This window comes from Crassostrea angulata, chromosome 4 (genome assembly GCF_025612915.1).
Source record: "Crassostrea angulata isolate pt1a10 chromosome 4, ASM2561291v2, whole genome shotgun sequence".
Taxonomy (NCBI): domain Eukaryota; kingdom Metazoa; phylum Mollusca; class Bivalvia; order Ostreida; family Ostreidae; genus Magallana; species Magallana angulata.
The window spans coordinates 39,340,988-39,358,462 of record NC_069114.1 but is presented as its reverse complement, the minus strand read 5'-3'; the positions used below and the strand labels follow the sequence as shown (position 1 = coordinate 39,358,462).

Sequence of the window (17,475 nt, the reverse complement as noted above, 5' to 3'; positions counted from 1 at the left end):
GCGTAAGAAACCAATCGAATGTAACGTCTGTATTCAAAATTTTATTCCAATATTTCTTCAAGAGATAAAGCTTAGAACTGGACCTCTCCCCCTCTTACATGTACATGTATATCTATGTTAAATTTTACAGTTATTGTCCAGTGATCCCTCTTTTTCTTTATTTATATCCCTAAATCTTCCTTTATAGTTATCCCCTTTTACACGGGTGTTTATTTAGATATGACTTTGAGAAAAAAAAATTGTGTATTATGCAGTGGATGATATGTTTAAGCTATATATTTTTCTAATAGTACAGTGTGAACTATAACTTTGTTGTGGCTGCGACTGTCCTTGGAAAGAAAATAAATGGATTTCTTCATCGAGTACACAATTACATAATCTTTTTTCCGTGAAGAGCATACATTACATACCTTGACTCACGATTTTGAACTCTGTAAAGCGAAAAAAAAAATGATATTATTCATTTTTATGTTGCATATCCATTACAAAAATAAAAGTGCATACACCAGTCATTAGTTTCTTCAATGCTTTTGTAATAATTACAACAGATTGATCAAATACCTGGATCTGATGCTAAATTAAGGCATAATTGTGTTCTCAATTGTGATCTTTATCGGTATAACATAATAGCCAACCCAATGTGTTCATGTGGAAGTTTAGAAGATGCACATCACTTGTTCTTCGTTTGTAAAAAATATTCATTATTAAGACAATCATTTATGTATAATCTTTTATCACTGAACTTTTTGAATATAATTGATGTACATTTGTTACTTTGGGGTGACAAAACTTTATCTTATGATGAAAACATAAAAATATTTAAAGAAGTTCATACATTTATACAAAAGTGTGGCAGATTTATCTAAGTTTTTAAATTATTTGCATAATTTTCTTATCCATCCTTATTCTAATTCTAGATTTGAAACTAATGAATTATTTGTATTTCATTAAATGTACTATAACTGTTATAAATGTTAACTGGCATTGTATGGCATTGTAATTGTAATATACCAGGTATTATGTACAAGGAGAGGACATTCTAAGTTTTTGGAACTTGTGTCCACTCCTTTTGGCATAAGTCAAAAAAAATATGTTCAACTCAACTCATCTGATGCTAAGATTATAGTCAAGAGCTCAATAGGAACACGTTTAGGTGATTAGAGAGAGAGAGAGAGAGAGAGAGAGAGAGAGAGAGAGAGAGATAGATTTGAGCTCAAAACTTGAAAATTCTAGTTTTATACATGTATATAAAAAATGAATTTATTCTATAGCAATTTGAAAAAACACGTGGGTGTGTCCATTCATGGGTAAACACACTAGTGGTTATATTATTACTAAAGTGTTATTTTGATGGTGAGTTACCTCCTTTTGTACATGCCTTGCAATGCAGTAAAAAAAAAGAACGTAATGTTGGGGGTCCTAAAAAAAATCAAGACGAGCGCAAAATAAAACCAAAAAAAAACAAAACACAAAACAAACAAACAAACAACCCCCTCCTTAACTTGAACTAAAAAGGGGGTATCTGATAACCAATTTTTTTTAAAATGGGTAGGAGTGGGGGGGGGGGGGGGTGTTGATCGTAATATATTCATATCTAAATATTAAGGGAAAATATCCCTGCAAGAAAAAGATATAATTCATGCTACGAAAACAGGTATAAAAAATAACACTGTAAAACCTTTTTGATTAAAATAAAGGATGACCAATTCTAATGATTCTATGCCGTTGCGCAGCGCGGATTTATCGTTCTTTAACCAGAAGTTCCACATATAAATTACATGTCCTTTTGTTTTTCATTGCCCATAAAACATTTCTTTTTCTGCCTTTTTATTTTATTTCAGTCAAGAAATGTAACAAAATTAATTTTTGGTCAATTCTTTTTTTTTTTTTTTTTTGATAAATCAAATCTCATTGCGCTTCGATGGCGATGATATATCGTATCGTATAAATAAAGAAGTAATGCTTTTAAAGTACGATTTGTTTACATTTAACTATATCATTCATATCTAGAGTGATCCTGTACCATCAGCTATTCACTGTTAAAATGTACTATAAGTTATATGATAAACTCCCTCTTATCAAGATACGGTATATAACTGATCCAGTCGCTCGATCAAAAGTCGTTCCCGGCCTCATACCCCCCTTCTACCAGAGGTTATCATCATAACTAATTGTTCTTGTACCATGTTTTAGCTTTTCTTGTACCATGTTTTAGTTTTTGTGATTTTCTATTCCAATATTCCTATATTTTTAAACTACCGTCAACTCTCAAGGGAAAGGATGGGTTTTCGTGGAATAATCTCTTTTTTATCTTTTTTAGGTGAGTATTTTTAACTCTTCTTTTTTTTTGTAAACAAAAATTTCCGAGATTTTGCTCCCAAAAATGTATTATCAAATTCAAATAAGTGGGAAAATCATAATGCTATAAATTAAACACGCGATCTGAATTAATCCTTATTGGTACATTGGATGTGGTGAATGGAATTAAGGTTGATTATACAAAAACAAAAACTCGACATATATAAAATCTTCATACTTTTTTCATGTGAATTTCGTATTATTATCTAGGTATATCATATTTATTAACCTAACGTAACACCCTCCCCCACCCGTGGCGGAGATTTTCGCCGAAGGCATGTGATGTTTTTATCTATTGAGAAAAAGATAACAGTCGAATACTGGGACGACAGGACAACTCGTAATAGAATTATCAAACAATTGTCTTATTTTATCTAAGATATTTTGACTGCACTTTTGGTATCATTATTTGCCATTTACAAATAAATGATAGAACTTCAATAAACTCCATCAGACAACATTAGTATGTTTAATGAGCATTACGAAACACTGTACTCACGAACTTTCGATTAATCTTTAATGTCTTATCAAGAAAAAACGTACATAAATCTCTAAATTAAATGACTTTAAAATATCCAAAGTCTACAGAAAACATTAAAAATATATTTTTAAAACGTTTTCATTTTAAGATCACAAAACATCATTTTTAAATGAACAATTTTGCAACATGCTATTTAGAAAAATTTGAAGTCATAGCATTGTCGAATATAAAGACAAAGCGGTGATGGATGGATGGATGGACGGTCGGATGGACCACCGTATACAATGCATTTCTATTGAAAAACCTTATTTTTTTATTCAGCTGATTACTGAGGATATATGAACAGCTTTTAATCTTATAATTACTTTACTGGGGGGGGGGGGGGGGGTCGCTGCCGTTTTTATGGATGTTGCAATTTCTTTGTAAGCTTTATTCATCCGTTTCTTGGACAGTTACATGTATATAGGGTGTTTCATTATAACTGTACCTTTTCATAAAAATATTTTGTTTTATTGTTTATTCATTTAAAGCTTTTTTGGCACAATTTTTTTAATTGATCCACAAAAATAGTCTGTTTACGTAACGTGTTCTCTATAAATTCCTCTATGTTGCTGGTTCAATGCAATATCTAATTACTACAGCTCAAAAGACATGGATTTTTTTCTTCTTTATCTTTTTTTACAGACGAAATATATTGTGTTGTTTGTGTTAAGCTTCTTTTTCTAGAATCACAAAGTTCATTGTTTTATTTAGTTGCTGTCTATATGAATATTTAGTTGCTGTCTATATGGATATTCCATCGTATTTTAGGGCTTTATTTAGTTGCTGTCTATATGAATATTCCATCGTATTTTAGGGCTTTATTTAGTTGCTGTCTATATGAACATTCCATCGTATTTTAGGGCTTTATTTAGTTGCTGTCTATATGAACATTCCATCGATATTTTAGGGCTTTATTTAGTTGCTGTCTCTATGAACATTCCATCGTATTTTAGGGCTTTATTTAGTTGCTGTCTATATGAACATTCCATCGTATTTTAGGGGTTTATTTAGTTGCTGTCTATATGAACATTCCATCGTATTTTAGGGCTTTATTTAGTTGCTGTCTATATGAACATTCCATCGATATTTTAGGGCTTTATTTAGTTGCTGTCTATATGAACATTCCATCGTATGTTAGGGCTTTATTTAGTTGCTGTCTATATGAACATTCCATCGTATTTTAGGGCTTTATTTAGTTGCTGTCTATACTGGCAGTTACACAACTTCCAGCTTCCGTCTAGATATGGAGATTACATTACTTGCAACTTTTTCTGCTGCCTTTTATAGCGTTTTCATTACTCTTTACTACTTTTTCAGGTGCCGTCTATGGAGTTTACGTTACGTTTTGCTACTTTTTCAGCTGCCTTTATGGAGTTAACATTTGATTGCTTATTTTTCAGCTGCCGTCTATGGAGTTTACATTTTCTGCTACTTTTTCAGATGCCGTCTATGGAGATTACATATTTTTGTTACTTTTCAGCTGCCGTCTATGGAGAATACATATTTTTGTTTCTTTTCAGCTGCCGTCCATGGAGATTACATAAACTTGGGCTGTGACCCGGGCTGGACAGATCTAGGCAATGGTTACTGTTACCAGCCAGTGACGTCAAAGGCCGTCTCCAGGAAGAATGCCAATTACGACTGTGGGACGACCTTCAGCAGCCTCGTTACTGTCAACAATGCCGGAGAAATGGTCAGAGCAAATAAATTGATTTGAGAATTAAAGATATCCTGCATTCATTTCCTTTTTTGCGCAAATATATTTTATCGAAATTTTATCTGAATCTATTAGAAGTTTTGTTATAATCAAAGACAAAGACAAAGTATTCATCCTTCAATTTAACCATGTTATTTTGACCATGTTTTGAAAACTGTATTGAACAATTATCAGATGACTTTTATGTTTGTTTCAGGCCGCTTTAAATAAGTTAGTTGCTGGCACAAGCCTGATGACTTTTATGTTTGTTTCAGGCCGTTTTAAATAAGTTAGTTGCTGGCTACCAGTCTGATGGCTTTTGGACCAGTCTGACGGATCTACGGTTCGACGGGACTCTAGCATCCTCCGGCACCTGGACCTGGGATGGACAGCAAGCATTGGGCAACACCACCATGTAAATATGGATTAAGGAAATTATTTAAAGTTCATTCACAAGAGAGAATCGTCGCTACTCCTTATCTGAGAATATACAGCCTGATACGAATTTGAAAAACTCATCTGCATATCACGAAATTTACAACAGGATTAGACTAAAACTCTAGGATTCACTGAAACTTGGCACGATGAATTTAGATGTTTCAAAAGTTTAGTTTGCTATGATAATGGTCATAAAAACAATTTTATCGTGAAAACCTCCGTATCATCACAAATAACTCACCAGGAGCAATATTGTTGGTGACATAAACACTGTTCGTTTGTTTCCATTTCTTATAGTTCCTGGGAGAGTTATCCAACCAACAATCCAAAAGACACATGCGGAGCCATCAACATCCAAGCAAAAATGACCAACTGGCAGTGCACAAGAAAGATGGGATTTATCTGTGAACTGGACCAAACACAAGGTATAATGAAAGCGTTCTTTCTTGTTGGCCACTTAATCACCGTAAAATAGATAATAAGCTCACTTTATTCAATCACGGCAACATTGTATCTGAACGTTTTAAAAATGATAACTCATTTTTTTTTCAAACTCACACTTACATAGTCACATGAATGTCGAGTAAAACTTTAAGGCTAATGAATTATTTTTTCTTACCGTTCACCCCCTCTTACGTCATCTCTAACAGATACCGGATGTCCGTTCGGGTGGATGATCACGGACAACTCTTGTTACTATTTTAGTAACTTCACCGACCCCACTCAGATTCTAACTTGGAATGATGCCAAGCAGTGGTGCGCCAACAAAAAGTTTCCGGCTGGTGCCGCTAAGCTTGTGACCTTAGACAACCCCAATGATGGAGTAAGCAGATTTGTAGATCCCTCAGATGATTTTAAAGAATTCCAATTAGTGAATTTTAAATATAGGAATAAGAGCAAGAATAAACTGTACGATTATTTAGCAGAAATTAACGTCCGTAATTCCTTTTTATTTCAAAGGATAACTTTTTGGCTACCAATATTTTCTTGGCACAATTGATTGTGCATCATATTATTTATTGTAGTTTTCATGCTTGTGTGTTTTAAAAGTCACCTCGAACGGTCCTATAATTGTATTCTTAGAATGTTGTGTTTCATCTACTTAGTGTATTGATGTCTAGAAATGCTTATAGCAATACATTCTGGGAGAAATGCCTGTCGTTGGAGCCACGGACCGCTTTTTCTGGACTGGACTTACCAAACAGACCACTGGATGGGGCTGGCTCAATCAAGATACATACTTATCACAATATGTGTAAGAATAACAAATGTAGTACATCTGGATATCTGCCCTTTTAATACACTGTAGATTCCTAGATAAACGCCAGGAATTAATATCCGCGTAAAATTGCGAGATTCACATTTTTCGAATTTTAAATCTCGCTTTTACTTTTGGACAGATGTAAACTACATGAAACTATCTTAAAAATTCGGCATTGGCGATTTTATTTTCCTGCGATTTGATAGATATTTGTGTAATCGCGGAATTAAGTACTCGCGTAAAATAAGGAATCTACAAATATAGCAAAAAAGGCAGATATCTTTAGAAAATTTGTATTCTTTGTACATACGGTAGCTTTTTGTGATCAGCAACTGACTTACTTTTCATTTTATATTACTGAGATATATAATCGCAGATGCTCTTAAAATCTTGATTTTCAGCGTACAGTGTTAAGTGTAATTAAACACGGAAATGTCATACCTGTATAAATTATGGACTCTTTTAAGTTATAACTGTGTTTTAGATAATTAACAGTAATTTTCTTTAAATCTATTTTATTTTTTATTTTTTTTATTAGGAATTGGGCCAAGGAACCCGATCACGTGAACAATAATGAGGACTGTGCAATTCTAAAAACAGACGGGAAGTTCTCAGATCAAGACTGCAACAAGCCGTTCAACTACATTTGTTACAAAGAATCAAAGTCTGGTTAGTGTGCGCTGCAAGTTTCCATGCATCTCTTAAAATTCAGCAAGTGTTGTATCATCATCATAATCATCATCATCTTAGTCATTATCATATGTACATGTATATACGTTTACATTGTAAAAACTAACATTTACTCATTTTCCCCTAAGAGAGAGAGAGAGAGAGAGAGAGAGAGAGAGAGAGAGAGAGAGAGAGAGAGAGAGAGAGAGAGAGAGAGAGAGAGAGAGAGAGAATGAGAGAGAGAGAGAGAGAGAATGTATATGTCAATAAAAGCAATCAAGCAAAGCAAAATGAGAAAAACATTACAAAAAAGTTACATATTATAATAGAGAGGGGAAGAAAATGAGAGAAAGAAAGAAAAAGTAGGGTAATTGAAAGCGAAAATTACTGAAACAGAGAGGATATACATGTATGTTGCCTGTCTGTTTAGTTCACACTGAGTACTACATGGGTTGCGGTGGGTGGACGAGAGCCAACAACAAATGTTACATGTTCTACGACGGTCCGGCGTCAACGTACACGGGGGCCAGATCAACATGTATGCAACTAGGGGGAGACCTTATCAAAATAGATACAATGGACGATAGGGTGAGAATTCTATCTTTTTAAATGAGATAAATTGTGTCGAAAGCACCTCAGTGTGACATAGTAAAAAACTTTAACATTTTGATTGGCAAAAGGCAGTGATTGCCTTTGATCTTTGCTCTTCACAAAGAAAAGTTTAATACTTTTAATTTTCTTTCAAAACACCAGCCAAAAAGAGCAAAACCGTTTGCATTGCAAAATCGTTAAAATAGTATGGATTTTGTATTTAATTTTGCATCTAGTATTGGTTGGAGCAGCAGATGATAATGAATGGGCATAACAACATGTATTACACGGGCCTGAATGACATCGCCAATGAGGGAGATTACCGATGGGCCGACGGCACACCATACAATATATCAATGATGTAAGTATGATACATCCATGGTGTTATGAGTAACAGAATGCAACAGTGAATTTTAGATTAGGAGGGCTGGATGGTCGTGGCCATTTTTAGACTAAATAAATTTCCTTTAAAAGAAAAGCTCTACATAAAGTAATAAGAAAACATTTAAATTTCAAAGTTAAAGGGGCATGTTCACAAGTTTAATTTTTTTTCTATTTATAATGCTTTATGAGCGCATCTATAATGGTCACATGAAATTTGAGTGTCAGTCGTAGAGTTATAAGCAAGATACAGAGCTCACAAATCCTGATCAAGTAAACAAGGCGCGTGCCCTGTTTTTGTTTACATAGGTTCGATATACCAGAAAAAAATCTTTTTCAAGCTATTTGTCTATCTTCTTATTCATTTTGATCATAGATAAACAGTTCCTAACGTTTAACACAATCGTTTTAGGGCTAAAATTGGAATTTTCACATCAACATTCAATTTGTAAACAAATTTTAAGCTTTGTTTACATAGAAAAAAATTGTAAGCTCTGTAACTCGCTTATAACTCAACGAATGACACTCAAATGTTGCTTGCCTATTGAAAATGCCTTACAGAAGCATTGTTTACATTAAAATCAGAAAATGAATTTTGATCAAAACGTGACCACGCCCCTTTGAAATAAATTAAATATTTCTTTACTAACTACATGTAATACGTGTAGTTTATAGCTATACAAATCTGTTTGAAATATACAAGGTAGATCTGATGGGTCATATGTTGACCACTGAGCCTCCTAAAAAATATATCGATTTCAATTAATTTTTTCCAAAACCTGTTTGCAGTAATTGGAACCAGGAACCAAATTCATGGGGAGGGAACGAGGATTGTGCAGCCCTTTTACAACAATACACTTGGAATGATGAAGATTGCACACTATCGTTCCAATACATCTGCGAATATCCAAATCTAAATCAAGGTACTAAAGATATGTTCTGTTTGACATCAAAAGCTGAAGCGCTAACAATTGTTTCTGTAATAAAAGGTTACTCCCATATAATTTTGTTCTGGTTGTAACGCGGCATTTGATTGTATAGAAAAATTAAGTATAGCCTGGTTTGCACGTCACAAGACACGTGTCACAATGCACCACCAACGTCAAAAACCCCTTGAAGTTACGTTCGTATTTTGAACAAATTAATATCATTTTTAAAAGTAAAACGCTCCGAATTTGTACAATAGATTACAGGAAATTAAATTATGAGGAATGTTCTCATTATCTAACCAAGTTATACTCGTATAACCTGGGTTGAAGCAATTTACACTTTTTTATAATCAGCTTTGATGATTATAAAGCGTAAAATGTCCAAACCCAGATTATACGATATTGACTAATTGAGTTCATCTCTAAAATAAAATCGTAAGTAGCGCTAAACTACATCTCTAAGAAATGCAGACATTTTCCTTTTTTGGTGGAAACGCAGTGGAATTGTATTTAATATCCTGCTCGTTAAAAGTAAGAAATATAAATGAATCAAATATGGATTAGTCTTAGAAAATATGTTACTTTGAGATCGTCAATCAATATCAAAAACATATTTGATTTTTTTTACCTTACCTTTTTTTTCTTTCTTTTTTATCAAGTTATAAAATGACTTCCATTATCTAATATCTGATCTATTTTTTGTAAAACTTTAATTTAAACCACTTTAACATTTGCACTTTCCGTTGTATTAGGCGATTGTCCCCAAGGTTGGATGCAAAGAGACGATAACTACGAATGCTACTATTTTGCCAGTCCCAACGATACCCGGAACTGGTTCGAGGCGCAGACTCATTGCTACTCTATGACGGTTGATATCAATCAGCCAGCCAAACTTATTGCAATTAACGACCAGGAGGAAATGGTACTGCATGCGAAAAAATTATGTATAGACACTTATGTATTAGCGGCTACATTTTTGGCAAATCAAACATGTTAAACTGCATAATGTTGACTGTTTTCTAGTTACAATGTATTTGTGTTTTCAGTAATGGTGGTCTGCAATTACAAAATTCTGCAACCAAGAATTACTTGAGCTAAAAAAAAACCCAATTTCTTTCATTTAAATGTACTGCATGAACTTGATTATGTTCAACTCAGTTGAAATGTGGTTTATCAATTAACTAAAATCATGTCACATACTCTAAAGAAAAAATCAAGTAATATTTTCAAAAGTTGATAAAAATGTAATGAATCATATTTTATAGACTTTGTGAACACATTATTTTAGATGTGAAAAGCTTATCATTTTTAGCAATACTAATTGTTTATATCCTATATCATAGCATATTTTACAACCAAAACAATTCGTATATAGGGAGAGACTTTCTAAATTCTTCTAGCAATGGATTCAACAAGTTTTGCCAACAATACCCTTGTCCACAGGACGAGCACAATTCTGGACGGGGCTTAATGATCGAAATGTTGAAGGTGTCTGGACGTATCCTGACAAGACGGACAACCCTCCAAATAGCATAGTCATGTAAGTAAACGTCACAAATCCGGTGGTATAGGCATGTGAGTAACACTAACCCCCTTAAGGAATAAGGAATCATTCTTTGAGTATTATGAGGTGATAATTTTGGTCGGGGCGTGGTCAAATAAAAAAAGCCCGAAGGGCTTTATAATAGATTTGACCACGCTCCGACCGAAATTATCACCTCAAAATATTCAAAGGATGAATCCTCATTACTTATATTTATAATATTTCCTGTTTGTACACTTTAAAACAACATTTTTTAAAAACCATTATTTTTCACGTAGTACAATCTATGTATTGCTACGCGGCGCAGCCAGTACCGTTTTCGGTTATGCTATTAGACACGCTCATTTTGTGTCGCTCATCTTTTATGAAAGTATTGGGCTATAAGGGTTCAAAATTGATTCTTAATGTTATCATAGACAAAGACAGTTGACTTGAAAATGTAAATATTCCTTTATAAAAGTTGTTACGAGAAAATACGAAATTAAAAACTTAATTTAAATTGTGAATAATTTTCTTTATTCAGAAACTGGACTGGAGAGCCAATGGACCCTGATGGCACTAAAGATTGCACGTGGTTAGGATTTGGAGGAAGATATCTAACCACCAGCTGTAACAGAAAGATGGGCTTTATTTGCTCAAAGTATGCACAAGGTAAGACACAGCTTATATATAATATTTTCAATAAATATAATCATTTATATTGATACCGAATTGCATAAACGTACTAGTACCTTTATCTGTAGGATGAAAATCATAACTATTTTGTTAAAGCCTAGTAGATGAAACAAGATAAACATGATGCACCAATTGTGAATAAATATCATTTTCTATGATTTTAGTAAAAGATTGGTTTTAGTTTTCATAATAAGACTGGTATGAATTTGTTTCTTCTTTGTAGGTTTCGGTAGCGGTGCAGAGTTCATTCGTCCCTCGATTACCCTGTTGTTTAGCTTGATAACGTCACTTTTGTTTCTACGTCGATGATGTGTTATTTCCCCAAGAACTAAGGAGAAAGCATTGTTAAGCACTATTTTAAATTTTACACGTTTTATACCACTTAATGTATAAAACCATATAATATTGTATACAAAATGTAACGTTCTCTCAGTGGCACGCTTTAAATCAAAAGCTGAGAAAAATATTTCATTAAATCTATGGATTGTTTCTTGTGTGATACTATAGCATTACTTTAGATATTGTCAAAGTTCATTTTAAGATATATATTGTTATAGGTTTTAAATTACATTGAAATAACCAATGTATCTATTATAAACAATCCATTTCAACTTCTGTTGTGCTCATTCGTTATAATTCTAGTGACACAAAGTCTATAGTCATTTCATTTTACCACATATAATATGAATGTTCAAAATGATCAAAGATCGACTAATTATGGAAATAAACTGATAAAATTAGAAGAATTCTTGTCCATTTGGGGAACCAGCGACACACGACCTCTCCAACTGAATTCATAGAATGCGTTATCATATAAAAAGTGCACTAACAGTGTCTTGTGGAGACATATATCAGAGACATGTAAAAGCTAAATATTAATTAGGCTGATAATTTAATTACTTTCTGTAGTTACTGACTTCTTGAAGATTGGGCTTTTATTAAAAAAGGAAAAGCTTCTGGTGATATGCGATGCTGATTATTCTAATGATCAAAAATGTCTTAACTGCATACCGGTAACAAAAAATTGTCAAAGTGGGTGTCATTCCATGCTGAATAAATCATATATCAGCTGGTTTGAGATGGCTGTGGCATCAATTTGAATGTCTCAATTAAAATTACATACACCAATCGTGTTACATTTGGTTATATCTTTGTTTTATTTTGAAATGAAATAATAACTGGATAACAAAAGAGGGAATACATATCTGGAATTATTCAACTTCCACTTTCTCCAAAGAGATGTTGATTGTTGTGAGAAATATTTAATAGTTAACTAAGTTGCAATATTTGAGAATAAGCATATGAATAAACTTGGTTCAGAGTGTCGCCACCTTGTCTTGCTATCCTAGAAATACCGGTATGACAGCAACGTAGTTTCACAGGTCAGTAAGTGGGTGGCCAACAAGTTAATTATCAGACTGCCAAAAATTTCAAGATATGATTTGCTTAGCTATGAAATATTGTTTTGTAAACAAAAAATCTATATATTTTACCTTTAAAATTTGGGTGTTTTCCTATATTTTAGTGAGGAGCTTTTCTTCTATAGGAGATCAATATGTACGGTCTAAAAATTGGCCATAACTATTGAGCCAAGTTAAACTTTTGACTTCGCGGATCGCAGTAAGAGTAATGCTTTTTGGGGTCATAGTAAATATATTTATTCAAGCCAAATTAATACATCAATAGTAAAGCTGTTTGATTAATGATATTCGTTTGGAAATTTTTTTTCAAACTTTACACTGTACTTTCAGTACGTGACCTTATCCAGCTGTTGTTTTTTTTTATTAAACAGTAAACATTTTTAAAAACAGATTTAATGATTTTCATGTGCATGTAATGGTTATGGAAAATGGCACTGAATTCTCGTCTGTTTTATCTACCTTCCTATCTCCCTATTACTCTCAGAAACTGTTTGTGAAGTTCTGTACTTAACCTTTTCTGCATTATAACATTGGATTCATGAAACGCAATTTATGCGTATTTCAAAATTCATTTCCTCCACATGGACTGAATGCTAATAGTTCGAAAAGGAAAATGATAATAATGATTTTCAAAAAGACAACCACTAATTAAAACCAAGAACTGTGTGCGATCATGATTTTATGAACCAATTAAAAATTGCGAACACGAATAATCGTCGTCACGCTGATGTCCTCTAACTGAAAGTGACTTAATTGATATGCAATTAACCTGCATTTCTGTATAAATTAAGTTTCTGACATTAACATCGTTTTACTTCATTAAATATGAAAGATTAAAAACAGTAAGTAACACACTAGCATTCCTTAACAGCGTTAAATTAGGAGTTAATTATGGTTTAAATGAAGCCTTACCTTTTAAATATATTTTACAAAACAATAGTCTCATTTTGTATTATTTACTCTGTGAAGGAATTTGATACCCTTCTTAATTTCAAAATAGCTTGCTATATTCGTGAATAGTTATCTAGAACTCAAAATCAAACAATCTTACAGATACCTATTTATTGAAACTAATATTTTGACATGAAATATAAATATGCATTGTTTATAAAAAAATATCTGTCAATGAATAAAGCACTTTCGAAAAAATTATTAACATTATGTTGTGACATTTCCAATACTTGTACACGTAAAAATATCTTTTCATAAAGCGCTTTATTATGTCATCAATTTATGATTATACAACCAATATGGTGCTAATTTAGTTCCTAATACCTTCTTATTAGTAAGATAAAGAACTAATTATGGTGCTATAAAGCTCATGTTTGCAGCAAATTCCGGTACTTTTCGTAAGGATTACAACTGACAATGTTTGGTTTAGAGACGATAGTGTGAGTAAAAGTAATAAACTAAATGAAAAAAGCCAACCAATATACGGAATCATTTATTTATGAATAATTATATATAAACATTGTAAAATTGCGATAAAAAAAACAAGTATGATTGTCGAGTTCCTGTAGATCTTGTATCAATGTTTTATCACGACAAGCTTTCTCTCTATCTAATTCTTTCCAGGTTTCTTTGTTTCTCCGACTGTGTCCACAATCGTATCATTGTATCTGAGACACAATAATAGTGATGCTTTGTAAAAACTATCAATCACATTTCAGCTAACAAAAAATGAAAAAAATAATGTCTTGTCGTTCACATTTGAGCGAAAATGAAAAAGTCAAACATATAAACTCACTCTTTCTTTAACCATGGAAAGGAAAAGGGAAGTTGAAACTAGGGGGTGGGCGGAATTGAGGTCGAAATGGAGGGCCACGTCTTACTGGGGATCCGACGTTGGGCCCCCTTAAACCTCTGAAGCATTGACTGCGGAATACAGGAGGAACGTGGCCACAGGGGTCTGCATTGTTGAACAGACCATTATTGAAGGGCAAAACTGGTGCACCAGGAGCAAAGGCAGAAGCAGCGGCGCTGGTCGATCCATCAGGAAAAATACTGGTTACCGTCCTAGCAATGGCGCCATTATTTGAGCTTGTACTGCTGCTGATGCTTGGTGAACCCATGCTTCCGCCAGAGAAGCTCGGTCCAATAAATCCACCAGTCATTGGATCAAAGGGAACAAAGTCTGGGAAAGCGTCTAACACAGCTGCCGCGGCGAAGGCGTTTGACGACGCAGAGGAACTTGAAGAGGATGCCGATGATGCCGTTGCAGCAGACGATGACGCCGCTGCTGATGCTGATGCGGCTGCATTATTAGATGAAAAGGATGATGAAGAGGAAGATGAAGCGGCGGAGGCACTCCCCGTTGATGATGTCCCAGAGCTAGATGAAGCTGTGGATGCCATATTGATTATGACATTCAAACATGTATCTGCAGTACCAAACATACGACAAAGGTTGTAAAGTTCCTCATAATCGGCTAAAGCAGTCCCCAGTAGATACATGAGGAAAATCCACAGCCTCATGGCGTCCTTCTTGATTTGGCCCTAGAGAAAAAAGAAATGAATTTCTATGATTCTTTTAAAACAATTTTGCGGGAAACACTATAACATGCCATTCAAAATGAAACGGGGTTATATCTTTTTTTCAAATCTTGTTTGTTTTAGCATTTTTCTAATATGCAGACCTTTTTAGCCCTAGTCCTTGAACAAAAAACTCAGTCAGACTAATGTTTTTTATATAAAGGCATCTGTTTTTATAGTTGGGGTGAATTCCTTGGGGTCATTGCTTCTCTACTACACCGTAAACAAAAACAATAAATCAACGTTTTCTTGTACAGTTCTTCACCTTTGTCAAACAAATATGTGACATTCATTCAAAATCTGGAGAGATAGCAACAGTTTTGATACAGGAAAAAATGTTATTATTATTTTAATTAATTAATTAAGAACAGATTTAATTAATGACAAGAACAGATAAAGGTAAACTAGCTGTCCAGGAAGATGATTGTTTGCCATTCTACTGAGTCATGAATTCGAAAATAAATAAAATTAATTGATACTTTTGTTATTTGGTTCCTGATTTGATATAGACTAAGATTATGAGATGTCAAGATTTTAAGGACACGTCTGATAAGAATACTGAAACTGATTTTTGTACATTTTTTAGACAATAAAATGACATCATTGAATTGATGCATATAGTTATTAAAAAACAAGGAACTGAAAGAATGATCGTATATTGCAGTTGTTTTCAACATTTCATTCATTTTTTTTTTCAATATGGTTAGTGTTACTTCGCTGAATTAAATTAAATCATGATCAATAAATACCACGCATCTTTATATACGATACCTCCTTTTTGTGCTTTAATATAGACTAAGTGTTTTCTTGTTTAGGTTAACAAAAGTCTCTGTCCTTTTCATAATTACATAAAAACTATTATGTATTTTTTTCCTTCTTTATGATTTTTTAAAAATTAAAAATAGGAATATTTAAAATAAACAACACTTTTAAAAAATATACAGTATATTCATGTTTCCAAATTCATCTAACCATGACTAGTTATTTATTTTAGGAAACTTGTGTTTAATCTTTCCTTAGTTCGCTTGGATGATGGATGGATGGATGGATGTAAGTGTCCTGCGTGCATATACAATGTACTGTCACTGAAAAATACTAAGAGGAAAGTTTATTAACGAAAGAAGTTTTACAAATATAAATACAAACATTATGCTGACATTGATTTCAATTTTCAATCAGGAAAAACAATTTCATTTCAATACTTAAAGCTCATAAGTTACTAACTTATTTGTTACTAGTAATGCTATAAGTACTATTTAACTGCATTGCTATATTTTCTTTGACATTTTTTTTATTTAATAAGCAAGACATTGTTTAGAGTGTAAAAAAACCATTCCGTAATTGTTTCGTAATTAGATACATGTTTATTGATTGAAAAATTTTTTTTCTTTTTATATGAATATCCGAACATAAATAGCCCATTTAAAATATGTTTTATCTTATTTGATAAAACATTTAATATATGATTTTTGCGCAAACATCTGGTGACGGCTGTTTCAACTCTCTTCGCTTTGAGTAGCTGCAAGTTGTGCTTTTTGTTGACCGAGACATTAAACCACAGGGACCGGGATTAAATGTCTTTCAATAATTTTAAAGTTTAGCAATAAGATAGACATCAGAACAATATATTGTAGATTTACGTACCATTTTTACATATACATCTACCGTAATTCTTTGAAGTCTTTGAAAATAAACCGAACACGGAAGAGTTACGCACCTTTGGGTTAAATGATAGACTCTACTTTTCTAAACAACACGCAAATACTAGTACAAGATTTAGTAAAGCAACTTACTGAGGTAATAGACAAAAGATGCCCGTATATTTAATTGCTTTGTAACTTGTTCTCAAATGTAGATCTCAATTGTTGTGAAATCTAAAGGCCGATTTAACAATACGTGTTAATATTAAAAAATTCCTGTTTTTAGAAAATGAAAGAATACTGGCTGGTAAGTAGATGAGTCCACGTATTTTCTTGACTTTTATTGTTTATAAAGAATAAGTCCTTATATTGTATAATAACAGCTTAATGACATCTGTTGCTATGGAATAGTTGTATAACATTTTCTTACTTTATGCCGATATTTATCTTCATGATTTGTCCATCGAATGGCAATCTTTCTTTTTTTCTTTAGTGTCGTTCATGGCATTTTATCTGTGGAAAAATTCATTTTTCTGATGTATGGTCATACATCTATTACATAAATCAAACAATTTCTAACCATTTTTATGATAATATTAAGTAGCTTTTATCGTTACACTTTTATTACCTTTCTTCTTTAATATTTTCCAAGAACTGTTCTTTCTCTTCATCCCTGCCATTTCCTTAAGTTTCCTTCTCAAACAAAACATATTCCCTACATAGTAAAAAACAACTGCATAGAGTTTTTATATTTCAGATATAACATTTATTTTTGTTGCAGTTAACATTCAGTCGATAAATATGATAAGATGTACAACA

The 17,475-nt window shown here is 32.9% G+C and overlaps 2 protein-coding genes across 2 annotated transcripts; both read left to right on the top strand.

Annotated features, from left to right (window-relative positions):
• The first annotated feature begins 2,102 nt into the window (after positions 1–2,102).
• Positions 2,103–11,810, top strand: LOC128181206 (macrophage mannose receptor 1-like). The gene is made up of 14 exons (XM_052849514.1): positions 2,103–2,320; positions 4,402–4,574; positions 4,853–4,992; positions 5,313–5,440; positions 5,666–5,838; positions 6,149–6,270; positions 6,815–6,945; positions 7,376–7,533; positions 7,773–7,897; positions 8,707–8,840; positions 9,599–9,768; positions 10,247–10,386; positions 10,913–11,040; positions 11,288–11,810. The coding sequence occupies exons 1-14, from the start codon at positions 2,281–2,283 to the stop codon at positions 11,371–11,373; spliced, it is 1,848 nt and encodes a 615-aa protein (XP_052705474.1). The 5' UTR covers positions 2,103–2,280; the 3' UTR covers positions 11,374–11,810.
• Positions 11,811–14,507: 2,697 nt separating this feature from the next.
• LOC128182260 (uncharacterized) lies at positions 14,508–14,897 on the top strand. Its single transcript, XM_052850851.1, has one exon. The coding sequence runs from the start codon at positions 14,508–14,510 to the stop codon at positions 14,895–14,897; it is 390 nt and encodes a 129-aa protein (XP_052706811.1).
• Positions 14,898–17,475: the final 2,578 nt, after the last annotated feature.

Bases quoted from the DNA above. Each gene is read 5' to 3' on its own strand.
- LOC128181206 (XM_052849514.1), top strand. From the start codon at position 2,281: ATGGGTTTTCGTGGAATAATCTCTTTTTTATCTTTTTTAG. The intron at 6,946-7,375 runs GTTAGTGTGCGC...CTGTCTGTTTAG, and splicing joins TTACAAAGAATCAAAGTCTG to TTCACACTGAGTACTACATG. The intron at 11,041-11,287 runs GTAAGACACAGC...TCTTCTTTGTAG, and splicing joins TTGCTCAAAGTATGCACAAG to GTTTCGGTAGCGGTGCAGAG.
- LOC128182260 (XM_052850851.1), top strand. From the start codon at position 14,508: ATGGCGCCATTATTTGAGCTTGTACTGCTGCTGATGCTTGGTGAACCC.